A 23,458-nucleotide genomic window follows, 5' to 3' on the forward strand; every position below is an offset into this window, starting at 1 on the left:
TGATGTGCTCCCTTCTTCTCTCTGCAGATCGGAGGGATCCGGGGTGTCAGACATGTTCCCTCTGGACACTTACTGGAACATCTCCTTCGCTGGCTGCGGCTTCCTGGGGATCTATCACATCGGGGTCGCCAGCTGCCTGAAGGAGCACACACCTTTCCTGGTGGAAAATGCCAGAAACATCTACGGAGCGTCTGCTGGAGCCCTGACTGCGACCGCCCTGGTCAGCGGAGCCTGCCTGGGTATGATGGACCCCTAGACTGTGCCCTACTCACTGTCCTGTGTCTGTCCGATCACCCCCCTATCTATGTCTGTCTGTCCGATCACCCCCCTATCTATGTCTGTCTGTCCGATCACCCCCCCCCCCCAATGTCTGTCCGATCACCCCCCTATCTATGTCTGTCCGATCACCCCCCCCCCCAATGTCTGTCCGATCACCCCCCTATCTATGTCTGTCTGTCCGATCACCCCCCTATCTATGTCTGTCTGTCCGATCACCCCCCTATCTATGTCTGTCTGTCCGATCACCCCCCTATCTATGTCTGTCTGTCCGATCACCCCCCTATCTATGTCTGTCTGTCCGATCACCCCCCCCCCCAATGTCTGTCCGATCACCCCCCCCCCCAATGTCTGTCCGATCACCCCCCCCCCAATGTCTGTCCGATCACCCCCCTATCTATGTCTGTCCGATCACCCCCCTATCTATGTCTGTCCGATCACCCCCCTATCTATGTCTGTCTATCCGATCACTCCCCTATCTATGTCTGTCTATCCGATCACCCCCCCCCCAATGTCTGTCCGATCACCCCCCCCTATCTATGTCTGTCTGTCCGATCACCCCCCCCATATGTCTGTCCGATCACCTCCCCCCCCCCCATGTCTGTCCGATCACTCCCCCCCCTCCCCCCCATATGTCTGTCCGATCACCCCCCCCATATGTCTGTCCGATCACCCCCCTATCTATGTCTGTCTATCCGATCACCCCCCTATCTATGTCTGTCTATCCGATCACCCCCCCTATCTATGTCTCTGTCCGATCACCCCCCCCATATGTCTGTCTTTCCAATCACCCCCCTATCTATGTCTGTCCGATCACCCCCTTATCTATGTCTGTCTGTCCGATCACCCCCCCAATATGTCTGTCCGATCACCTCCCCCCCCATATGTCTGTCCGATCACCTCCCCCCCCATATGTCTGTCCGATCACCTCCCCCCCCCATATGTCTGTCCAATCACCCCTTCCAATATGTCTGTCCAATCACCCCCCCCCATATGTCTGTCCGATCACCTCCCCCCCCAATATGTCTGTCCGATCACCCCCCCCAATATGTCTGTCCGATCACCTCCCCCCCCATATGTCTGTCCGATCACCTCCCCCCCATATGTCTGTCCGATCACCCCCCCCCAATATGTCTGTCCGATCACCTCCCCCCCCCATATGTCTGTCCGATCACCCCCTCTTTCTCTGTCTGATCACCCCTCCTCTGTCTGTTCTAAGCTTCTTTTTTTTTTCTTGTATCTCCCTCTTTATTAATACACTTCCTTCTCTTCTCTCTCTTCCTTCTCCCCCCCCCCCCCCCCCTTTTTATTCTCTCCTCTCTTCTTTTTCTCTCTCCTTTTTCTCTCTTCTTTTTCTTCTCTTTTCTGTGTCTATCGGATCGGATCTCGTGCTCTCTCTCCTTTTTATCTGTCTGTCCCTCTGTTTTGATACTTATAAGTTATAGCACTGCTATCCATTTCCAGTAGTTGAATGTTGATTACAATGACTTTAATAAGTTTGGGTGATAACCTGACCAGTTACAGACCAATTCCATGTTGTCCTTGTTGTAAAATACATGTGACCCATAACTGGTGTTTACATCCTAAGCTCCTTTCATAAGATGAAGCTTATTGTTGTAAACAACTTTCAGAGGTCAGCTAAGGAAGAACTGTAATCTACTGTGTATGGGAACCGTGCTAATGTATGTTTGATGGCACATTCTTATCCTACATGCTACTTTGTAAATACTGTGTTGCAATCATGTAAAATATTTACAGGATAAAACAAAGTACAATATAAAACATATCAGACAGCAGTAAAGTCTAGTGTGTGTTTGTATGTAGCTAGATTAAAAAAAAAAAAAAAAAAAAAAAAAAAAAAAAAAAATATATATATATATATATATATATATATATATATATATATATATATATATATATATATATATATATATATATATATATATATATATATATATATATATATATATATATATATATATATATTTTTAGTGTGTGCACAGCTCAGATGCACTGCTTTATATTTTCCCATGAGCTCTTCAATGTGTGCATCTATTGCAGACAAAACACGGTATCAGGTGACTTTCCTGGCTGCTTGGCTAAGCAGATCCTATATACAGCTTCCATGTGTAACATTACAAACAAAGAAGAAGCGTTTTTGTCTTCTCAGCATCTATGTTCTAGAGTCTTCTGCTTTTTAAAATATACTTGGATAATCTACTTTACCTTAGTATATTAATATGGCATCATTGTTCTTGATTAGTCAGCTATCTTGCTAAATATTTATCATTTGATGCTGATTCTATAATTACTGATATGAATTAGTTTTTATGTGATCTGCTGTCACTGTTCTTGTTTATTTCTGTCACACTGGTAAATGTTGTTGGTTCTGTTTCTGGTGAATGTGTCAATGTAGTCTTCCACATTGCAGTACATACATATTCTCCTTGGACTTTTTCACATTTGTTAGTGTTTCGACCTGACAATAAAATTAGTTTAACTGGGATTTTTGCAATTTGATTTAGACCCCCATTTACAAGTGTTAGCATTCGATTTACCTACTAGAGACTCAACTCAGGGTTCTTGGCGATCATCTGTGGGCAGGAAGCAGTCTGTATTCAGGGCTGTCAATGTGCACAAAAGGTGACTGTACTCCAATCTTCAGACGTAAAAATCCACACATAACTTCACTAGACCATGATACAACAGGACTGTAGCAGCAAACTTGCTGTTAAGGTTGCTGCTACAAAATTCCGTGATCACATGACACTCCAGTGTGTGTGTATATATGTGTGTATGTATGTACGTGTGTGTGTGTGTGTGTGTGTGTGTATATATATATATATATATATGTATGTATGTATGTGTATGTGTGTGTGTGTGTGTGTGTGTGTGTGTGTGTGTGTGTATGTATGTACGTGTGTGTGTATATGTATATATATGTGTGTGTGTGTGTGTGTATATATATATGTATGTGTGTGTGTATGTGTATATATATATATATATATGTGTATATGTGTATATATATATATATATATATATATATATATATATATATATATATATATATATATATATATATATATATATATATATATATATATATATATATATATATATATATATATATATATATATATATATATATATTATATCTCTACATTTTTAAAGCTGAACTCCAGGTAGGTCATTGTTTGCTGCTCCTCCTCCCCACCTTGTCCAGTCATAAAAAGCCATGTATTCATTGAAAAAATAAAATATCCTCTGAATGGTGGAGTTGCCAAGCAAGTGGCTCCCTGTGTCCAGTATAGGGATGGCATAGTGGCTCTCTGGATGTGAGATAGAAAGAATTAGATGTAACCACACTAGGCAAATGTAAGTTTTAAAAAATAATTCTTGTAGTTCAGCTTTATTCTTAACTGATTATGAAAAGGAGCACTGTAAGCAAGGTTTGAACAGGACTCTGACACTGGATATTAATTCAAAGTTCATTCAGATCAGCAAATTTGAGGTGAACTGGTGTCTGCTTTGTCGTTGTGTCACATTGGTTAAGCACTCTTGCCTTATGCTGTTTACTCCAATTTAGGTTCCTACAAGGGACTTTACATATTTGGGAGTCTTTGTTCTTGTATTAGTTTGGCTTTCCTTCCGTAAGCCGGAAGTATGCTGGCACTAGCTTGTAGCAGTAATTGTTTGTACCCAGCAAATCCCCTGAAAATATAGATCTTGTCAGGCTCATGAAAACCATTAGGCGCACTTTTCAAAGCATCCTTCAAACCATAGGCTTGCGCACAGGGTGTGCCTGGGCACCTCCTAATCGCCCCGTGTGGTGCAGATTCCCCCTATATGTCTCCGATATAGACCACAATATGTCACCAAAGCCCCCTAATGGAGCTCCTAAATACATTTTAAGAAAAAAAAACAAAAAACCCTAGAATTGTAAAAAATAATATAATAAAAAGTACTGATACCATCCACTGCCCTACTGAATGAATATAATATATGTATGTGTATATGTGTGTGTGTGTATATGTGTGTGTTTATATATATATATATATATATATATATATATATATATATATATATATATATATATATATATATATATATATATATATATATATATATATTTCACTCTGATCCTAGCGCTCAAATGGATACAGAAAATTTGATGCACTTTTAGCTGCCGTTATAAGGTAAAACCTTAGGTTAGAAATAAATGTATACTTTCTAAAAACAGAATAGTATTAACAGCGCTTAAGATGAATGATTAGGAATAATCATTAGCATGAATGAACTTTCATCTTTTAGTGCTGTTAATACTATTCTGTTTTTAGAATATATATAAGCTTTGAGGTGCATACCCTAATGCAATAGGCTGTGCGCACCTATGCTTGAAAGCCAATCAAATTTTTTTTATTTTTATATTCTGTTCTTGAGTGAATGAGAAAAGTAATAGGAAGTTTTTCTATAGCCCCTGTCAATGGAAAAAGGGAATAACATTAGCAAGCATTGTTAAATATGCCATGGTCAAAGCAACTGCAGGGTCAGTGTTTCATCAGAATCTATCAAAATCTACCAAGATTGCAAACTTGAGACAGAGAAAAAATTTCAAGTAATATACAGTAGTTTTGGTCGAGTTCACACCAGAACGTGCGTGTTTTCCCTCAGCACATTTTTTGACATCCCATTCATTTCAGTGGGCTGCCAAATGCATGGGCACATGCAAAAAGTACAGCAGGCGTGACTTTTAAAATCACGCTGCACCAAACCACAGGGTACTTCCGTATCACGTGTTTTTGTGGCCACAAATACGCACACATTTGCTTGATGTGTTTGGGGTGCTATAAACAATTGTATAAGAGCAGTGTGAACAGCAAGCTTTGACTATGCGTTTGCAGCAAGCTTTGTTGCATCTTTTAGAGCGCCATTCAGGTCCAGTTTGTAATGTTGAACACAGATCCTAATGGGAGTGTTGATTTGCCACTGTTTCAGCAGGCTTTCAACAAGCTTCAAGAAGTGCTGAAGCCTGCTAGCAGACTGTTCAAAGTGGCTATGATGAGGTGTGAGAGAGCGTGGGACTGCGTAGGGGACGCTGAGTGTGATCTACCATCTGCAGAACAGATTGGGGAGGACGATGAAGTAGCAGCTGAAGAAGTGGGCAATTGTTTGGGGAATGGAGCACAACATTTTAATATGCTGGGAACACTTTGGTGCATGTTGACTTTTTGGGGAAATTAGTCTAAAGGTGAACTTATCCTGTGTTAGGTTCCCAACTCCTTTTAATAAAGTGATACTAAAGTCTTGTGTGGTGTTTTTGGCTGGCTTACTTTGACAGCAGCAGGAATCAATGGCGACTCGCTGCTGTCTCAGCCAATGAGGAGGGCAGTCGAGACACTCCTGCAACATCAAAAAATCTACTTCAGGGAAAATGGTGCTGTTCAGATAATTAACTATATGTGAATCTACTACACTACTTGAATATTACCAACTCTCCATATAAAGTGAATAGTACTTCAAAAAAATATGTATAAAACAGAAATTAAAGAAAAAAAAAATATATAGCTGTAGAGAAAAAAAATAGATGCATGAAAAATAAGAATATATGACGGTGATAATACAGCACATCACAAATGATAAAGCGTTGCGTGCTTAATAATGTGTGACTCAGTGGCTGAGAAATTATGTATCTGCGTTTGAGCTGGAATAAACATAATTAAAAAATCAAAAATTTCAAAAACACAATTCCTGCTAAGTCTGTGAGCGGTGATCCGTGCACAAATTCAAAACAAAGGAGAGTCAACTTTTTGTTTGGAATTTGTGCACAGATCACCGCTCAGACTGTGATTTAATAGTCTATAGTCATATACACATATAGATTATATACATTTGTTGGGACTTATCACTTTGATATTAGCATCTGTCACTTTGTTTATTTCTTTTTTGAGTGTGTTTAGAAGCAGGAATTGTGTTTTTTTTTGAATTTTTTTTTTTTTTTTTTTTATGTTTATGTTTATTCCAGCTCACACATAGATACATAATTTCTCAGCCACTGAGTCACGCATTATTAAGCACGCACCACTTTATCATTTGTGATGTGCTGTAATGTAATATATATATATATATATATATATATATATTTCTTATTTTTCATGTATCTATTTTTTTCTCTACATCTATATATTTTTATAGATTTTTTTTTTTTTTCTTTAATTTCTGTTTTATACATATTTATTTGAAGCACTATTCACTTTATATGGAGATTTGGTAATATTCAAGTAGTGTAGTAGATTCACATATAATTAATTATTTGAACAGTGCCATTTTCCCTGAAGTAGATTTTTTTTGTTGTTTTAGGACCCCACTTAGGTGGTGTTCCCTATTAGGGAGGCTACAGTTCTTTCTTCCTAGGTGTGGATATCTGGTGTTTTTTTACTCCTGCAACATTGTTAAATCTAGATGGAGCTCAGGTAGGTATTAGGGGTGCTGAAGGGGGATGCTGCACACAGTGTTTTTTTTTTTATCTTAATGCCTTTACACCCACTTTAAATCGGCACAATTGAAGGAAAATTACGGTCTCCAGTGGGGACACAACAATAAAAACTACCAGAGGTTCTACCCCTTTCCTACCAAAAAAAGGTTTTGTTTTTAGATACTCCTTTTATGTATAGGAGATATCCTGAGCCTTGCTGTTCAGGTGTTGAAGGCATTATGTGTTTATCTGAATCTCTTCTTAGGGCCCCTTTTATCTCTTGTGCCACTGTATATTGCTCAGTGACACAGCATGATAAATGAGAATGCTCAGACTTTGCTCTGTGCCCCAGAAAACTGCTGTCCTGAAGATTACATATCAGTTGCTTAGTAAAGTACATGGCCCTTTTCACTGTGACGGAAGGATGGGTGCCTACAATTAGAGAGGGAACAGGTGGTAACTAGAAACAGAAATCTTGCTTGTCACCTGCCTGTAACTTCATACCGGTTGTTCCTAGAAGGCAGGTGACTTGCATTGCTATGATCTGTCTAAACAAGAAGAAACCGTGAAGCTTACCAGTATTTACAATAGGTAAATCAGTTCCTAGCCAAACAGCTGGTATTAAATTAATGTAAAGCTAACTGAAAGGCATCTGCTAATAAAGGTGTTTGCTAAAACACTACGTTATTGTAAATAGTTGCCTTTTTTTAATGCAAATATGAATTTAATACAATACTTATTTTGACCCTTTTTTTTTTTTTTTCATCCTTTGTTGTGTTCTGATCTCCTGCAACCTCTGCAGCTTCTTCCTGTCTACATCCAAAACAGGGAAAGCACATAGACTAAGGCCAGCCATGCGCTGTTCGAATCTTGGCTTTATCAGCAGGAACCGGCCGATATCTGAACTGGTAATGGGTAGGCTGATTGTACCAAGTTGAAGATCGATCAACTTGGGTGCAACCAGCCTGCTGGATTTTCTTGCGATTATTGCTAGCAGCTGCTTTAGCCGCTAGCGAGAATCTAGGCTTCCCCCACCCCCCTGCTGGGAGCAGACAATTGCTCAGCAGGAGGGATTCCCCTTTCAGCACTGTCTGTGTTGATGGGGGAATCATGTAAATTTCTTATCTGCAGAAATTTGCACTTTGTATGGCCTGCCTTAGTGTATTGGGTGTGTAAACATTTATTAAAGGAAGACAATTAGCAATTCTCATAAAGTAAGACGAATTATGTTTGTGCGTCTCAAAAAGATTCCAAGCTGGGGAGCTTTTCAAAGAAACTGTCACAATCGATATGGTCTGAATGGCACCTTCAATAGCTAAGACGACAAGGGGCACCGATCTTAAGTGCAGCAAGGTGAAGAGGTGGATACAGCACACAATAATTGGGCAACTCAGTGTGCGGATGATCTCATGCTTTACAGTCATTGGTGCATCTGCAGCTGGGAGGAGGAAGCATCCAGGATCCCCAAATGCTTCTGCAGCTGCAAAGGGTGGAGTTGGTAGTCAGGGTGACCAGGCAGCCTCAGGACAGGAAACAGGAAGCGGCACATGTGGATCGATGGAGCACAAGCGAGAACAGGAAGTGACGCCAGGGGGGGTGGCAACATGATTTGAGGCCCACACCTCTTTTTCTTCTGTCTACAGGCATGGACTCCAGCGATGTGTGCCTAACATTTCTCATGCCATATTTCCTGATGGTGAGAACATTGGACCATGTCTGTGAAGGTTCTCATTAATCCAGGTCATGATACATCTAGAAGTAGTTAGTCACATTCAACTGGACTGTTTGAAGATGTTTTGTAGCTTGTCAAAGCCACTTTTTCAGTTTTGAGGAATTTATTGAAGAAGTAGCTTAGATGAGTTCTGAAATGTCTTCAACATTGGAGAACAAGTCCAGTTCCTTGTGAGAATGCACCACACAAATCTGTATAACACCGGACCATGCCTGCACAGTTTGTGTTGGAATTGTCAATTTTTTTTTTTTTTTTTTTTTTTAGGTTTTGTTTTTATTGGTTTATTCAATAAAAAAAAAAACTATCAATAATAAGAATATGCCTACAGCAATGTATATTGTTGTGGTACATATTTTAAACAGACGACTAAGGAGAGAAAAAGAAAGCGAATATATGTACACACATTTGTCCCCATTTTTGAATATAAGCCAATCAAAGAATATGTATACGCAATCAGATAACAAATACACTTGAACTAAAAGTATATGCTACTCCTCTTATAAATGATGCACGTTTCATCCCAGAGTTCCGTGGCAACGCATAAAAAATGCAAAAATTAACAATCAAAGAACAAAAAACTAACAGAAGAGAAAACCACACATGACCTCCATTGTGACATAAAAAAATTAGATAAATAAAGAACTACTGTCCTGAGTCAACCAAACGCAATTGCCAACTGAACCCTGGGCTGCATCTACCTCGAAGAATTCTGTCCCTCACCAACTGGTGTGGTGCTAGGCCCGAAAAACATCCAGCCATGGTTGCCACATAGAGTAAAATATGCACTGCACATTTCTGTGTTAAGTTCTTCTTCTTCCTTTTTTTTTTTTTTGTAGATTCATACTTGCGTAGGTAGATGCAGAATCAGACTGATGCCGCATCTATCCCTTGCCGCCTTTTCACTGAGAACTGAGCCACCGAACACCGCCGATGGCTCGGTTCGCTCTCCTCCCTGCTCCTGCATGCTCATTGGAGCACTGAGTTGTGGAGGGGCGGGAAGTGACCGTCTCAGCAGCTCGCTGAGAGGCTGAGACTGCCACCAGTCCAGGCAGCTGGCGGATCCAGACTTCCTAAGTCAGGATGACGCGGTGCCTGGACTGATTCCAGTGACGTCAGCGGAGAGCGGACTTCAGACCACTCTCCGCTGAAAACAGGTCACAGGAGTGCAAAACGAATTGCACTCCTGTGACCCATAGGAGAGGCCCAGCCAAACAAGCTCAGGCTGGACTTCTCCTTTTTAATTCTATTTTTAATTTCTCACGAAAGCATATTGTTCACTTGTTCTAGCCACTGTCCCCTGGTGGGCACCCTGGGAGCAATCCAATACCGCGCAATAAGTTTGCGGGCTATGTATAATAGGCATATAATTGCTATATGTGCATGGGGAGTAAGAGATTCCTCCTTGAGCTCCCAGCAGACAATAGGATCCCTCGAGAGTTTAAACATCTACACCTGTGATATAGTGTCAATAACCTCGTTCCAATAGTGGGTGAGCTTAGGGCATCTCCAGACCATGTGCACAAGAGCACATTTTGGTCAGATATGTTTATCTCTACGCCCCCATTTATGTAATTGAACTGGGGTCCGGTACACCCTGTGTAGTAAATAAAGATGACAGAGTTTGTACGAAGCTGATACTGAGTCCAACAGGGCAGAAGATAAGCATAGCTCCCATTTTTCACCATCTATAGAATGGTCACTTTTAACCTTCATCAGACGCCTACTGTATGTGACACATGAGCACAGTTGGAAGACAGTTTTCAGGGACTGAATCCTAAGGATTCTTTTGGAAAATAATTTGTTTGCACTTAGCTTTAACTATATAATTATTTTAATGAAAGCTGCCAGTTGAATTGTATTGAAAATGACTTTTTACATTACAATAGCTTGTTAAAGCTTATATGAGCTGTCAAAAACCTGAATGTTTCAGACTGAGATTGATATTGACCCCACCCCCTACTGTCTTCAGTCTTATTACGGGAAGTTTTTGGTCTGGATTGGTATTTTTGGCTGATGCCCTTTCCATTGAAATGAATGTCATTCTGCACATCAACGTGCGTTAAAGCCTAAGTGCATCCAAAATCAAAAACAGAAAAATCAGCATAAGGGACATATCTTACAGTCAGTAGGATGTGTTCCTTGTACTGATTCCTCATCAAGAGGGCTCCACTGTGCCTTTCCGCCAAGCTGCTCCATTCATAGAAGCAAACAGCTTCCATGATTGAAACCGGATCTATAAATGGAGGAGCCAGAGCTATCAATGCCTGTACTGCATCCATAGATCCTCATAGAAGCTGTAGTACCGAGGAGGATTACTACTAACAAATGGACTTGTATGTTATGTTCCTTGTACTGATTTTTCTGTTAGTGATTTGGCTGCTTTTTTAAACTCAGGTTTATTGAATGTTTTCCTGTACAAAAAAAAACAACCAGTACAACATTTTGTCTCTGATTTCAAAAAGAATACAGAGCAAAATGCACAGAAAAATATTAAAGTAACACAATAAAGAGATTGTGCATTCCAGATGTTGCTTGCAGGACGTTTTTTTTAACGTCCTGCCAGAGCATCACCCCGCTGTGAAAGCACTCGGCTCTCACACTGGGACTGCAGGGGAGGCGTTTTTGAGGCGCTTTACAGGCGCTATTTTTAGCCCAAATACGTCTAAAAAATGCCTCCAGTGTGAAAGGGGTCTTAAGCTAGACTGACCCTCCTCCAAGACTTCACCCCAAATATAGGCCTATGATTACAAACACATTAACAGACTGTGTAAGAATGAACTGACATTTCTATTGACTGACACATTTTAAAAGGAATGATTTGAAAGGAAAGATTATTTTGTTCTGTTTTTGTTACAAATAGAGGAAGGAAAGAAGCTGTAAACTTGCAGTCACTTCCGTGTCCCATTGAACTTTGCCACACTTCAGCGCAACAGTGTTCTCATAAGTGTAGTTAGTGCAGGCCATTTCCCTGCAAGATTATTTGGCTAAAAGTCATGTGCAAAATGCAGCCCCCCTTACACAGCTCTGATTTCAAAAACAGAAGGCTGACTGGTTTCTATGGCCTATTGCACTGCCTAGCTAAAGTGATATTAAAGGCAGGATTTTTAATTTTTTTAAATTTTTTTTTTTAACAAACCTGTCATACTCATCTTCTCTGTGCAGTGGGTTTGTACAGACCAGCTCTGATCCTCCTCCTCTCGAGTCCCCCGCCAGCGCTCCTGGCCCCTCCATCCTGCCAAGTGCCTCCATAGCAAGCAGCTTGCTATGGGGGCACCCGAGCAGGTTCACTCCCGAGCCGCTGCTCTGTCAATTCACACATGGAGCCTGGCTTGGCATCTCCCCCTGCTCACCTCATTGACTCATTGCTGTGATTGACCGTCTCAGCCAATGAGGAGGAAGAGAGCCACTGCTCTCATGCACATTGCTGGATTGAGATGGGGTTCGGGTAAGTATAAGAGTGGCTGCTGCACACAGTTTTTTTTTACCTTCATGCATTGAATGCATGAAGGTAAAGAACCTTGAGCCTTTACAACCACTTTAAGACCCCTTTCACACTGAGACGTATTTTCAGGTGCCTTAGGGCTAAAAATAGCGCCTGAAAAACGCCTCTCAAGCCTCCCCAGTGTGAAAGCCTGAGTGCTTTCACACTGGGGCAGTGCGCTTGCAGGACCGAAAAAAAAAAAGTCCTGCAAGCAGCGTCTTTGGGGGTGGTGAAGGAGCGGTGTACACATCGCTCCTTCACCGCCCCTGCCATTGAAATCAATGGACAGTGATGCCAAAGAGCCTCGGCAGCTGCGCTTTGTGGGAGCTTTTAACCCTTTCTTTGGCCGCTAACAGTCTTAAAAGCGCAGCTAAAACGATGGTAAAGCGACGCTAAAACTAACAGCGCTTTACCGCTAACGCAGCTGCGCTAGCAGTGTGAAAGGGGTCTTGGAAGCACAGGAGTGGAAGCAGTTGCGGATTAAATTGCTTCCCAGATCAACCAGGAGACTATGCTATCACAGAAATAAAAATTCAGGACAAAACAAATGGCTACTACAACAGTATTTCTGAGATTAAAGCATAATCTATCACCGACAAGCTATTTTCTACAGTGGCATAGCTCAACATCTGGCCCCTGGTGCAAAATATGAGCCAGGGGCCCAGAATTTCAATACCATACTCACTACTGCACACCCAACGTCCCTAAAACCATTGACTACCCGGTAATTTTTAATTCCAAACTGTTTTCTATAACTAATACCGCGTACACACGAGCGGACTTTACGGCAGACTTTGCCCGGCGGACCGGATTTCGTCAGACAATTCGATCGTGTGTGGGCTCCAGTGGACTTTGTTTTCTCAAAAGTTGGACGGTCTTAGATTTGAAACATGTTTTAAATCAATCCGTCAAAATCGAGTCCGGTCGAAAAGTCCGCTCGTTTGTATGCTAGTTCGACAGACAAAAAGCCACGCTAGGGCAGCTATTGGCTACTGGCTATGAACTTCCTTGTTTTAGTCCGGTCGTACGTCATCACGTACGAATTCGACGGACTTTGGTGGATTGTGTGTAGGCAAGTCTATTCATTCAGAAAGTCCGTCGTAAAGTACGTCAAAGTCCGCCAGGCAAAGTCTGCTGTAAAGTCCGCTCGTGTGTACGCGGCATAAAACCCAGATTTCTACTAAATTCTCTTCTGCACCAGTTCCAAAACCCCCCCCCAGCAGAAAACTTCCTTTTGCCTTTCCTGACTGAGCCAAATACTCCATTTGTGTCTCACACGTTCCCTCTCCCAGACACTGCAGCTCACCGAGGGAGGCTGTAATTCAGTGGTTGGGGGTTCAACTGCCTGTTTTTTACTATCCTCGCTGCATGAGTGAAAGAGGCCTTGAAGTGGAACTAAAGGCTTTTTACAACAGACTGCCAGCAGGAAAGCTTTTATCGCAGGAGAGACATGAGTCACATCTGGAATAAAATACACTTACTTGTTTGATGGCCATCTTCTGCAGAATATAAACTGTGCTGCGCAGCTCAGCTTGCATCGCCGCCACTGTCCCCATGTGCATACGGTGGAGTTACATCATTCCGTGCCGACCAATGGAAATGACAAAAGGCCAGCACCCAGGGAGAAAATGCCAGCAATGGCGAGGGACCCGTAATGTTGGAGAAGAGGTAGTTAGAGGTTAGTTCCACTTTAAAATAAAACTTTTTTTTTTAAAGCGGAAGTAAACCGCAGATGGTTAAGAGAAAAAAAATTCCCTGCCAATGTCATAATCTGCTAGTATGCATCGCATACTAGCAGATAAGCTCTAATGAACAGGGCTCTCTGATTGTATTGTAATTGTACCGTCTGCCCTAATGTTGTAAAGTGCTGCGTAAACTGTTGGCGCTATATAAATCTATTATTATTATAATAATGAGAAACTTACCTTTAGAAGGAAGCCCTGCAGTGCCGCGATGTCACCGCTGAGAGGGCTGACCTCTTCCCCCGGTCTTCCTTCTGTGTTCACAGCCTCCGGCTACATCAGTGCGGGAGCTGCCATTTACGGCATGGGTTCTGAAGGTCCAGCACTGTAAGCCGGACCTTCAGAGCGAATACGCCGGTAATGTCATTGGCATGCACACTTTGAATATCTCCTAAACTGTGCAAGTTTAGGAGATATTCACAGTACCCACAGGTAAGCCTTATTGTAGACTTACCTGTAGGTTAGGGTTGCCACCTCATCCCTTTAAACCCGAACACATATGAACACAGGTTCTGAGGCTAATTTAATGCAGATAAGGCACCGAGTGAGTTTTTTTTTTTTTTTTTTTTAAATCAGAAAGGTTTTTATTAAGCAAATTCACATAGCTTCCATTGTACAAGCATCATGCAACAACATACATTCATGTAAATATTGCATAGTACATTCCACTTATCATTTGTTACCGAGAATCTTGTAACATTTCAATGCTCTACTACTTTACAGTCAGCAATCATTTACAGAACCTCATGAGCCCCCCCCGGGGCACTGCAACAGTCTGGACAATACCAGCTCCCTAGGACTTAGTCCAGGGGTATCTAACCATGGTGCCCAGATCTTCTCAAATCTATTGGAACTGCCTCTGTGTTGATAGATATATTTTTCCATAATCAAGGTGTTGCCCATATGCGTTATCCAAGATTTCACTGATGGCGGCGAGGTCGATTTCCAGCCAAGCAATATAAGTTTGCGTGCCTGGAACAGTGCCCTAGTAAGTGCTAATCTAGTCATCTCTTCCGGCACAATATCTTCTAGGACTCCTAAAATACAGTGAATTGGATCAAGGGGAATAGTGGTCTGGAACACTTGATTAAGTGTTCCAATAACCTCACTCCAATACCTGTGGAGTTTTGGGCATCTCCATAGTAGGTGAATGAGATCACCTTGATGTCGCTCACATCTGCTACATATAGGATCAGGCCTCCTACCCATATTGTAAAGTTTAAGTGGGGTGTAATGCACTCTAAGTACAATGTATAGTTGGGATACCTTTTGGGCCACATTGAGAGAACATATATTAATAGATTGCAGAATTTCTTCCCATTGGTCTCCCGTAATTGGGCCTATGTCCTGCTCCCATAGGGATGGTGCCTTAGTCGGGTGCGCTTTCAAAAGTTGCATCAATAGCATTTGATAGCAATATGAGATAAATCCTTTAGTTTCTGTGCTGGACTGTATCAAATGGAAAATAGGGGTGGTTGACAGTGTCCAAGGAGCAGCTTTTCCCTGTGTGTCCACCGCATGTTTGAGCTGGATATAAGAATAGTACATAGTATTTTGGAGGTTGTATTTATTTTGTAGCTCTGAAAACGTCAGCAGCCTGCCATTTCTAAATATGTGGGATAAAAGGATAATACCAAATGAGCGCCATTTGGGACCCTGTTGCAACTTTGCTAGCTCGACGTACGAGAGATTCCCCCATAATTGGCTGTATTCCGTGAAACCTGTCACTTCCTGTAGCTGCCTTCCCTTGTTCCAGATTTTCTGTATTAAAGTAAGAGTGGGTGTTAGTTTATTGGACTTGTGAAACAACTGAGCCTCCAGACCTAGTGGGATTGTTTCCGCTCCTGTCCCAATCAGCATTAACTGCGCCGATGAGCCAGCAGGGTCTCGGTTCATAGATCCAACCAAGTGTTGCAGCTAAGCTGCTATATAGTACAGCCAAGGGTTGGGTACTGCCAGCCCTCCGCTGTCCCTAGGGTTTTGTAGTTGTTCCAGCTTGATTCTAGGTGTGCCTGAATTCCACAGCAACTTCCGGAAAAGAGTGTTAACCACCCTAAAGATCTTTAGGTGAATCACTACTGGGGAGTTGTGTAAAAAATAGAGTAGCTGCGGCATTAGAATCATTTTTATTAAATTTGCTTTGCCCGCCAGTGACAGTTTGAGCCTGTTCCATGTGTTGATTTTGTCCCTAAATCTGGATAACAAGGGGTGTATGTTTAGTGGGCAATATTCCGCTATTTTAGGTGAAATTTGTATGCCTAGATATTTAAATGATGATGTTACTGGAACCGAGCAGGAATCCGGTAAATGCACCTCTCCCCCCTCGTCCATCAACATCAGAGCCGACTTAGACCAATTCATTGTCAGGCCAGAAAAGTGGCCGAACCCAGTTATGATTTTTATCATCTCTGCCAAAGACATTGTGGTGTCCCCCAGGAAAAGCATCATGTCGTCAGCATACAGCATAATCTTTTCGTGGAGGTTCCCATATTTAAAGCCCGTGATCCCCTGACTGGCCCTTACTGCAGCCGCCAATGGCTCAATGGCGATGGCAAAGAGCAGGGGAGACAGGGGGCATCCCTGCCTTGTGCCCCTGCCCAAAGCAAACGCATGAGACATCCTACCTGACATCCTGATAGTCGCCTTTGGGGAGGCATACAGCAGTTTGACCCATGCTATAAAGCGACTTCCAAACCCAAGCTTTGACAGTACTGCCCATAGATATCTCCAGCCCACACTGTCAAACGCCTTATTGGCGTCCAGGGAGAGCAGGGCCCTGCTCCCTGCATTATCTGACTGCAGCTGCATATTTAAAAATAGGCGTCTGAGGTTGGTGGCAGTGGATTTTTGTGGCATAAACCCAGCCTGATCGGGATGTATTATGGAGTCAATGATCCGATTGACCCTAAGCGCCAGGACCTTAGCCAGGATTTTTACATCACTTTGCAGTAGTGAAATAGGCCTGTATGAGCCCGGGTCAACCGGATCCTTCCCAGGTTTCAATAATAAAATTATATTAGCTCTAGTCATGGAGATTGGCAAACTGCCTTCCTTAAGCGAGTCATTGAACACTTCCAGAAGGTGTGGCAATATCCACTCGCCATACTGGGCAAAAACCTCCATGGGGATACCATCCTCTCCTGGAGCCTTGCACGCAGGAAAGGAACATGCCGCATGTTGTAACTCTTCCAGTGTCAGAGGAGCTTCCAGTGATTGCCTAGCCTCCTCAGATAGAGAGGGCAGATCAATCCCTGAAAGGTATACCTCTAGCTCATTATCTGTGTAATCATCCCTCGCACTATAAAGATCTTTATAAAAGGATGCTAGTTCTGATAAAACTTGATCCAGGCCATTGACCACCTTTCCACCGGCTGTTCGAATCGCCCCAACCGCTGGAGACAGTTGTTAGGACTTGGCTATTTTTGCCAATAACCGTCCCGTTTTTTCCCCCTCTTCATAAAATGCCTGTTTGCTAAAGAACCTTTTGCGTTCTGCGGCGGAGGTTCTCAAGCGGTCCAGTGAATCCTGGGCCGAAATCCAAGCCTCCCTCGCAGACTCTGTGGGGTCAGTAACATATGCAAGCTCCAGCTGGCGCACCTGATCTCCAACCTGCTCCAATAGTGCTGAGGAATTTCTCTTGACCGTGGCTATTTCGGCAATAAATACTCCCCTAAGGTAGGCCTTAAAGGCTTCCCAGGTTTGAATTTTACCTGTTAAATGCTTATGAGAGTTAAAGAATGATTCTATCTGACTAGGAATTCGCTCTGGGGAGTTAAACAGTTTCAGCCAAAAGGCGTTGAGCTTCCATGGCGCCCTAGGTAATGAGGTTAGGGGTTGAGCAGTCAGCCATACAGCCACTGGTGAATGGTCAGATATTCCACGAGGGAAGTACTCTATCTTAGAGATATATTCTAGCAAGTTGGGGGTGCCTATACTAAGGTCTATACGGGACAGGGATCCGTGAGTTTTAGAGAAGCATGAAAACTGTTTTACATTAGGGTTGCGTATGCGCCAAAAATCGGTCCAACCTAATTCCAGAATTAAGTGGCTGAGTGCTGTACCCCTGCCACCCCTAGGAGAATGGACTGGGGGATGCCTATCCAATTTAGGGTCTAGGTAGCAGTTAAAGTCTCCCATGATCAGCAGTGGGACATCAGGTTTGCCAGCCAGGTACATCAGCAACAACTGTAGCACCTCCCGTGAAAACGGGGGTGGAATATATATAAAGGCTATAATCAATGTTAGGGTATACAACTTGCAGTAAATGAATATATATCTACCAGCACCATCCACCAGTGAATCCAGCTCCTGGTATGTCAAAGCTTTGTGTATCAGTACACTCACTCCGCGGGAATAGGCGGTGTGAGTGGAGTGATAGGACTTGCCCACCCAGGCATATTGCAGGCAGTTCACATTGTCTCCCAGGAGATGTGTCTCCTGAAGGGCAATAATGGCCGGATGGAATTTGCGCAAACCAGAGGCGATCATGGTCCTTTTTAAAGGGTCATTCACTCCGCGCACATTCCATGAAACTATGGGCATGGATACCATTGCAAATATTCAAAAATACAAAAAGAAGAGATTCTTCTGAGAGTCAGAGCTGATCTGGTTATATGGATACCCATGAGCATTAGAATTTGTTGCATCAAAAAGCATTTTTTTCGATAAAAAGTTGTCCCAATGGAAGCTCAGTGTTCCGAAAGGATGAGTACTCTCGCGCAACTGCGCGGCAAAACAGTGAAAAAAAACAAAGCAAAAGTAGGAACAGATTGTGTTGAGGGCCCTGGATCCCGCCACGCCGTAGCGCATACATCCAGAACCGTCCTGGAGCTGTAGGGTATGCGATCTGTCCTGGATATTAATGCCAACAGGGCACAGAAACATTAGCCATGTATCCCATGACTTCAAGCATTTTCTACTTATTCTGCACGATATCGTCCCCTGTGCGGGTCTGTGCTTCAAGTGAACAAAACTGGTTGTGAAAGATATAACGGTATTTCAGTGGTAGTCACTCGCTGTGTAAACAATTGGTATAGTTCCTCTTCAAACTGGTATACATAAAAGGGAAAAAAATGAACGCCTTGCTTTCTCTTGCATTTCTTCTGCCATCTCTGGTTTATCCGGCTCCGTCGTCCCGGCCCTGGCGGCGCAGCGCTTGCTCATTATGATCTAGCCATGTTGCAGCATCATGTGCATTTTCAAAAAAGTGGTTCTGTCCGTTGGCTGTTACTCTCAGCTTGGCTGGGAACATCATTGCATAGGATAGTTGCAGCCTTTGTAGCCTCTTTTTAACATCTGCAAATTTTGATCGCCTGCGTTGTACTTCGGCGGAAAAATCTGGATAAAATGATACTTTAGTGCCGTTGTGTTTAATGCTGCCTTTTTCCCTGGCCATTCTCAGTATCACCTCCCGGTCCTTGTAGTTCAGGAGCCTGGCCAGCACTGATCTTGGGGGGTTCCCGGGGGGAAGAGGGCGTGGGGGTACTCTATGGGCCCTTTCCACTGTGTAGATGGGAGAGAAAGCTTCTTTACCAAAGACTTCCTGTAGCCATTCTTCAATAAAGGCAGTGGGGTCACGTCCTTCCACTTTTTCAGGGAGTCCCACTATGCGCACATTATTGCGTCGCAGGCGGTTCTCGATTTCGTCGGTTTTACTAAGGGCTTGAAAAGCATTTTGAGTGGCCATCCTAACATCTCTGTGAAGGGGGGGCAACTGGTCCTCCACGTCGCTCACTCGGCCCTCCACTGCTGTGGTTCTTTCCCTGATCTTTTGTAGATCTTGGCGCATAAGGGACACTGTTTCTTTCAGGCCTCCAAATTTCTCCTTCAAATCATCAACTGAAGCAGTGCATTTGTGCACAGCATGCAGGATTTCACTCAGAGAAGGCTGTACATTGTCCTCTGTGGGGGAGTCAGATGGATCAGACATGAGATCCTGCTGCAGATCTAATGGCACTGTGTCATCTAGCATGCTTGTGTCCTCCCTGTTAGTTAGCTCATAGGTGTATAAGGGCTGGGGGAGTCATGCAGAGGGGAATTAGAGTGTCCGGCCAGCTTTTGGGCATAATAAAGCATGTCCCTGGATTGCTCCTTGCTTTTAGGAAGTTTGCTGGACTTACCCCCCTGTTCGGATTTCTTTTCCAGGCCGCGCTGTGCTTTAGGAGGCTGAGACCGGCCGGCGCCATCTTGGTCAGCTTGGGATTCCCAGGCCTCGGTCTCCATTCGGTTCCCCCGGGTCATCATCGGCTCCAATCGCACAGCAATCAACACCGGGTGTCTCCAGGAGGTATCAGGCAGCTCTCTGGGGCAAAAACGGGCGATCATGGTGGTGAGGAAAGGATATAAGGCAGGATTCTCAGCGGGAGCTCCGTGCAGCAGGTCTGCTCACATGCCTCGTCAGGCCACGCCCCACCGAGTGAGTTTAATTACCACCTTAATTAGCCACAGAACCTGTGTAATTAATGTGTTTGGTTTTAAAGGGATGAGGTGGCAACCCTACTGTAGGTACAAGTGGTGTAAAAGCATTTACTACCACTTTAATATTCTATAAGCTAGCATGCTTCAGTAATAAAGGAAACCTGTCACTACAAGGTACTTGTTAAGATCAGCGGCCTCCACTCTGGAGTTAAATGTAACATAACCAGTGTTTTGAGCTGCATGTGAGCCATTGTTGTGTGACCAGGATGGAGGCCTGCTCTCTCCTGTCTGCAAGGGTAACTGACGATCATTAAACTCAAGTAACCTCTCTGGATCTCCTCCTCATCCTCCTCATACCTCTGCTACAGCCTGAGGTGCTGCATAACAGGCTGAGCTCTACAACTGAGCACTGTGGCTGAAATATCCACAGCATGTTCTGAAACCTAGTTCCCAGGATCAGTTGACTTTATTTTAAATCGTGAGAGGCAATGGATTCGCACTTCTGCTATTTTAGTCCGTTTATTGCTGGACAGTACCAAATGCTCCCATTCAATTGCATTGATTACAGTTGCTGAAATGAGAGCATAGAGAGGATGCAATTAATCACAAGTTGTAATATAATCAAGCAATTTCATTTCAGTGTTTTTATCAATACAAATTATTTGACATTGGAGGCACATTAGAGGTAATAAAGCGGTGTTCCAGCCGAAATGTGTGTTTTTTTTTGTTTTTAAGTCAGCAGCTGCAAACACTGTAGCTGCTGACTTTTAAGAAGGACACTTACCTGTCCAGGGAGCCCACAATGTCGGCCCCCTGGGACCGGTCCGTCCATCAGATCGGGTGCAGGCGCCGCCATTCCTACTAAGGGAAACTGGCAGTGGAGCCTTGCGGCTTTGCTGCCGGTTTCCGACTGCGCATGTGCTAGTCGCGTGGCACTTTGTGAATGGCTAGCTCGTCTTCTGGGACACACAAATGTCCCAGAAGACAATAGGCGGCTCGCTGCAGAAGAAGACATGACATCCTCGGCCGCGGCCAGGCTGGATCGGAAGTACTCTTTGTACTTCCAAAAAAAAGGTACGTTAGAAAGTTAAAATTTTTTTATTTTATTTTTTTTAAATATCCAAAAACGAGGGGTGGTCTTTCGTTTAAGACCACCTCTCAAAATTGGGTGGAACTCTGCTTTAATTATCAAATTTACAACTTTGTGTCCCATTCTTAATATTTGATTACATAATGGTAATGTAATAGTTGTCTGAGCACTAGGGGTGCGCATCTTCACTGGCCTCACGATTCGATTCGATTACGATTATCAGGTCCACGATTAACGATGCATCACGATTACTGCGCGCGGTTTTCATCCAAAAAATTTAAGTAGTCAGAAGAACTCAATTTTTTAAATTTTATCTGTTCTTAAAAAAAAGACAACACTCCTTGCATGTAGCAAAGTGTAATCAGTGCAGACAACTTAAAGAGGAGCTCCAGACTGCCCCCAAATGACTACAGGAGATGATCAGAGACTGCAGACATGCTACAGGAGATGATCAGAGACTGCGGACATGCTACAGGAGATGATCAGAGACTGCGGACATGCTACAGGAGATGATCAGAGACTGCGGACATGCTACAGGAGATGGTCAGAGACTGCGGACATGCTACAGGAGATGATCAGAGACTGCGGACATGCTACAGGAGATGATCAGAGACTGCGGACATGCTACAGCAGATGATCAGAGACTGCGGACATGCTACAGGAGATGATCAGAGACTGCGGACATGCTACAGGAGATGATCAGAGACTGCGGACATGCTACAGGAGATGATCAGAGACTGCGGACGGACATGCTACAGGAGATGATCAGAGACTGCGGACATGCTACAGGAGATGATCAGAGACTGCGGACATGCTACAGGAGATGGTCACAGACTGGGGACATGGCACAGGAGATGGTCACAGACTGGGGACATGGCACAGGAGTTGGTCACAGACTGGGGACATGGCACAGGAGTTGGTCACAGACTGGGGACATGGCACAGGAGTTGGTCACAGACTGGGGACATGGCACAGGAGTTGGTCACAGACTGGGGACATGGCACAGGAGATGGTCACAGACAATAATGCAGAGTTGTGGTGTGATGAATGCACATAGAAGACAATTGTATGATATGGACTTGTGTCACAGCGCCCCCCCTCCCCCTCTGTACTTACATGCTGCTTCGCCGGTGCTGGTGGCAACCTGTAATGAGCAGGGCGATCTGCCTGCTCACCATCTCCCCCCGATCTCCACTCCAGCCGCCGGTGTTCCGCCGGTTGTCACATCTTTCCTGAGCAGGGAATTCTCCCGGGAGAGCGCTCCGTACGTAAAGCTTTTACTAGTGTGTGTATTTTCCGCTCATGTGACTCTCGGCCGCGCCTCCCTCCTCTCACGTCTCTCCTGATGTCAGCCCCGCCCGCCTCTCTTCTGACCTGATAGCTCCAGTCAGTGGGCGGGGCTGAAATCAGGGGACTCAGAGGAGGGAGGCGCGGCCGAGAGTCACATGAGCGGAAAATACACACAGTAGTAACAGCTTTACGTACGGAGCGCTCTCCCGGGAGGGGGCGGGGCCAGACATCGATTTTTCGGGTCGCATGCATCGATGCCGCATCGGGGACACCCGAATCGCGATGCATCGATGCTGCGATTAATTTCAGCAGCCCTACTGAGCACAGTTTGAGCTCAGAACTGCTGTGAAAGTGGTGCATGCGCAGATGTGCCGAAGTGCTCGGTTGGTGCGAGAAGCTCTGTGACACATCGGTGCATGCAAAATCCAGGCAGGTGGGGCACAAACGTCCTTCTCGCCTAGGCCAGAAATGCAGAAGTGCTGCTTTTGCAGCACAAAAAACATCTTTTAAAAATGTATATTCAGTTGTGAGATGGGGAGGGGAGAGGAAGCGGGGCTAAATGAGTTAGTTTGAGGTTAAGGTCCGTTTTAAATTTCCTGCACCACTCTCGCTCCAACTCGCCCACCACCACCATCACAAAATATATAAAACTAGTATATATTGAGAAACTTTTCCTGCTGTTTCTTTTGTTAATATTAGGAAGATCAGTTTTAGGCCAAAAACTAAAAAAAGTTAAAAATATGGAACGTATGGTTCAGTGGCAGTAGAACTTTTATCAAGATGTAAAGCCTAAGATTAGGTAAAACATTTCTAAAAAATCAGCACTAATGTGAAGTGTTCCTTGTGCTGGCCATAGTATAAATCTGAAGTCCTCCCAGCACTTGACCCGCGACAGGCGCTTATCTGCTCCCCTCCTTCATTCATAGAAACTGTAATATAGCTTCCATAAATGAAAAGC

At 43.8% G+C, this 23,458-nt stretch overlaps 2 protein-coding genes across 2 annotated transcripts in view; both read left to right on the forward strand.

The window, feature by feature from the left end:
* Positions 1-23,458, forward strand: part of RPLP2 (ribosomal protein lateral stalk subunit P2) — a 483,637-nt gene that overhangs the window by 138,465 nt on the left and 321,714 nt on the right. The window lies entirely within an intron of this gene.
* PNPLA2 (patatin like domain 2, triacylglycerol lipase) overlaps positions 1-23,458 on the forward strand; it is a 73,735-nt gene that overhangs the window by 240 nt on the left and 50,037 nt on the right. Inside the window, exon 2 of the mRNA XM_073604822.1 lies at positions 28-239. Coding sequence (XP_073460923.1) covers positions 53-239 — 187 coding nt within the window. The 5' untranslated portion in view covers positions 28-52. The remainder of the gene's footprint in view (positions 1-27; positions 240-23,458) is intronic.

This window comes from Aquarana catesbeiana, linkage group LG11 (genome assembly GCF_042186555.1).
Source record: "Aquarana catesbeiana isolate 2022-GZ linkage group LG11, ASM4218655v1, whole genome shotgun sequence".
NCBI classification, from domain to species: Eukaryota; Metazoa; Chordata; class Amphibia; order Anura; family Ranidae; genus Aquarana; species Aquarana catesbeiana.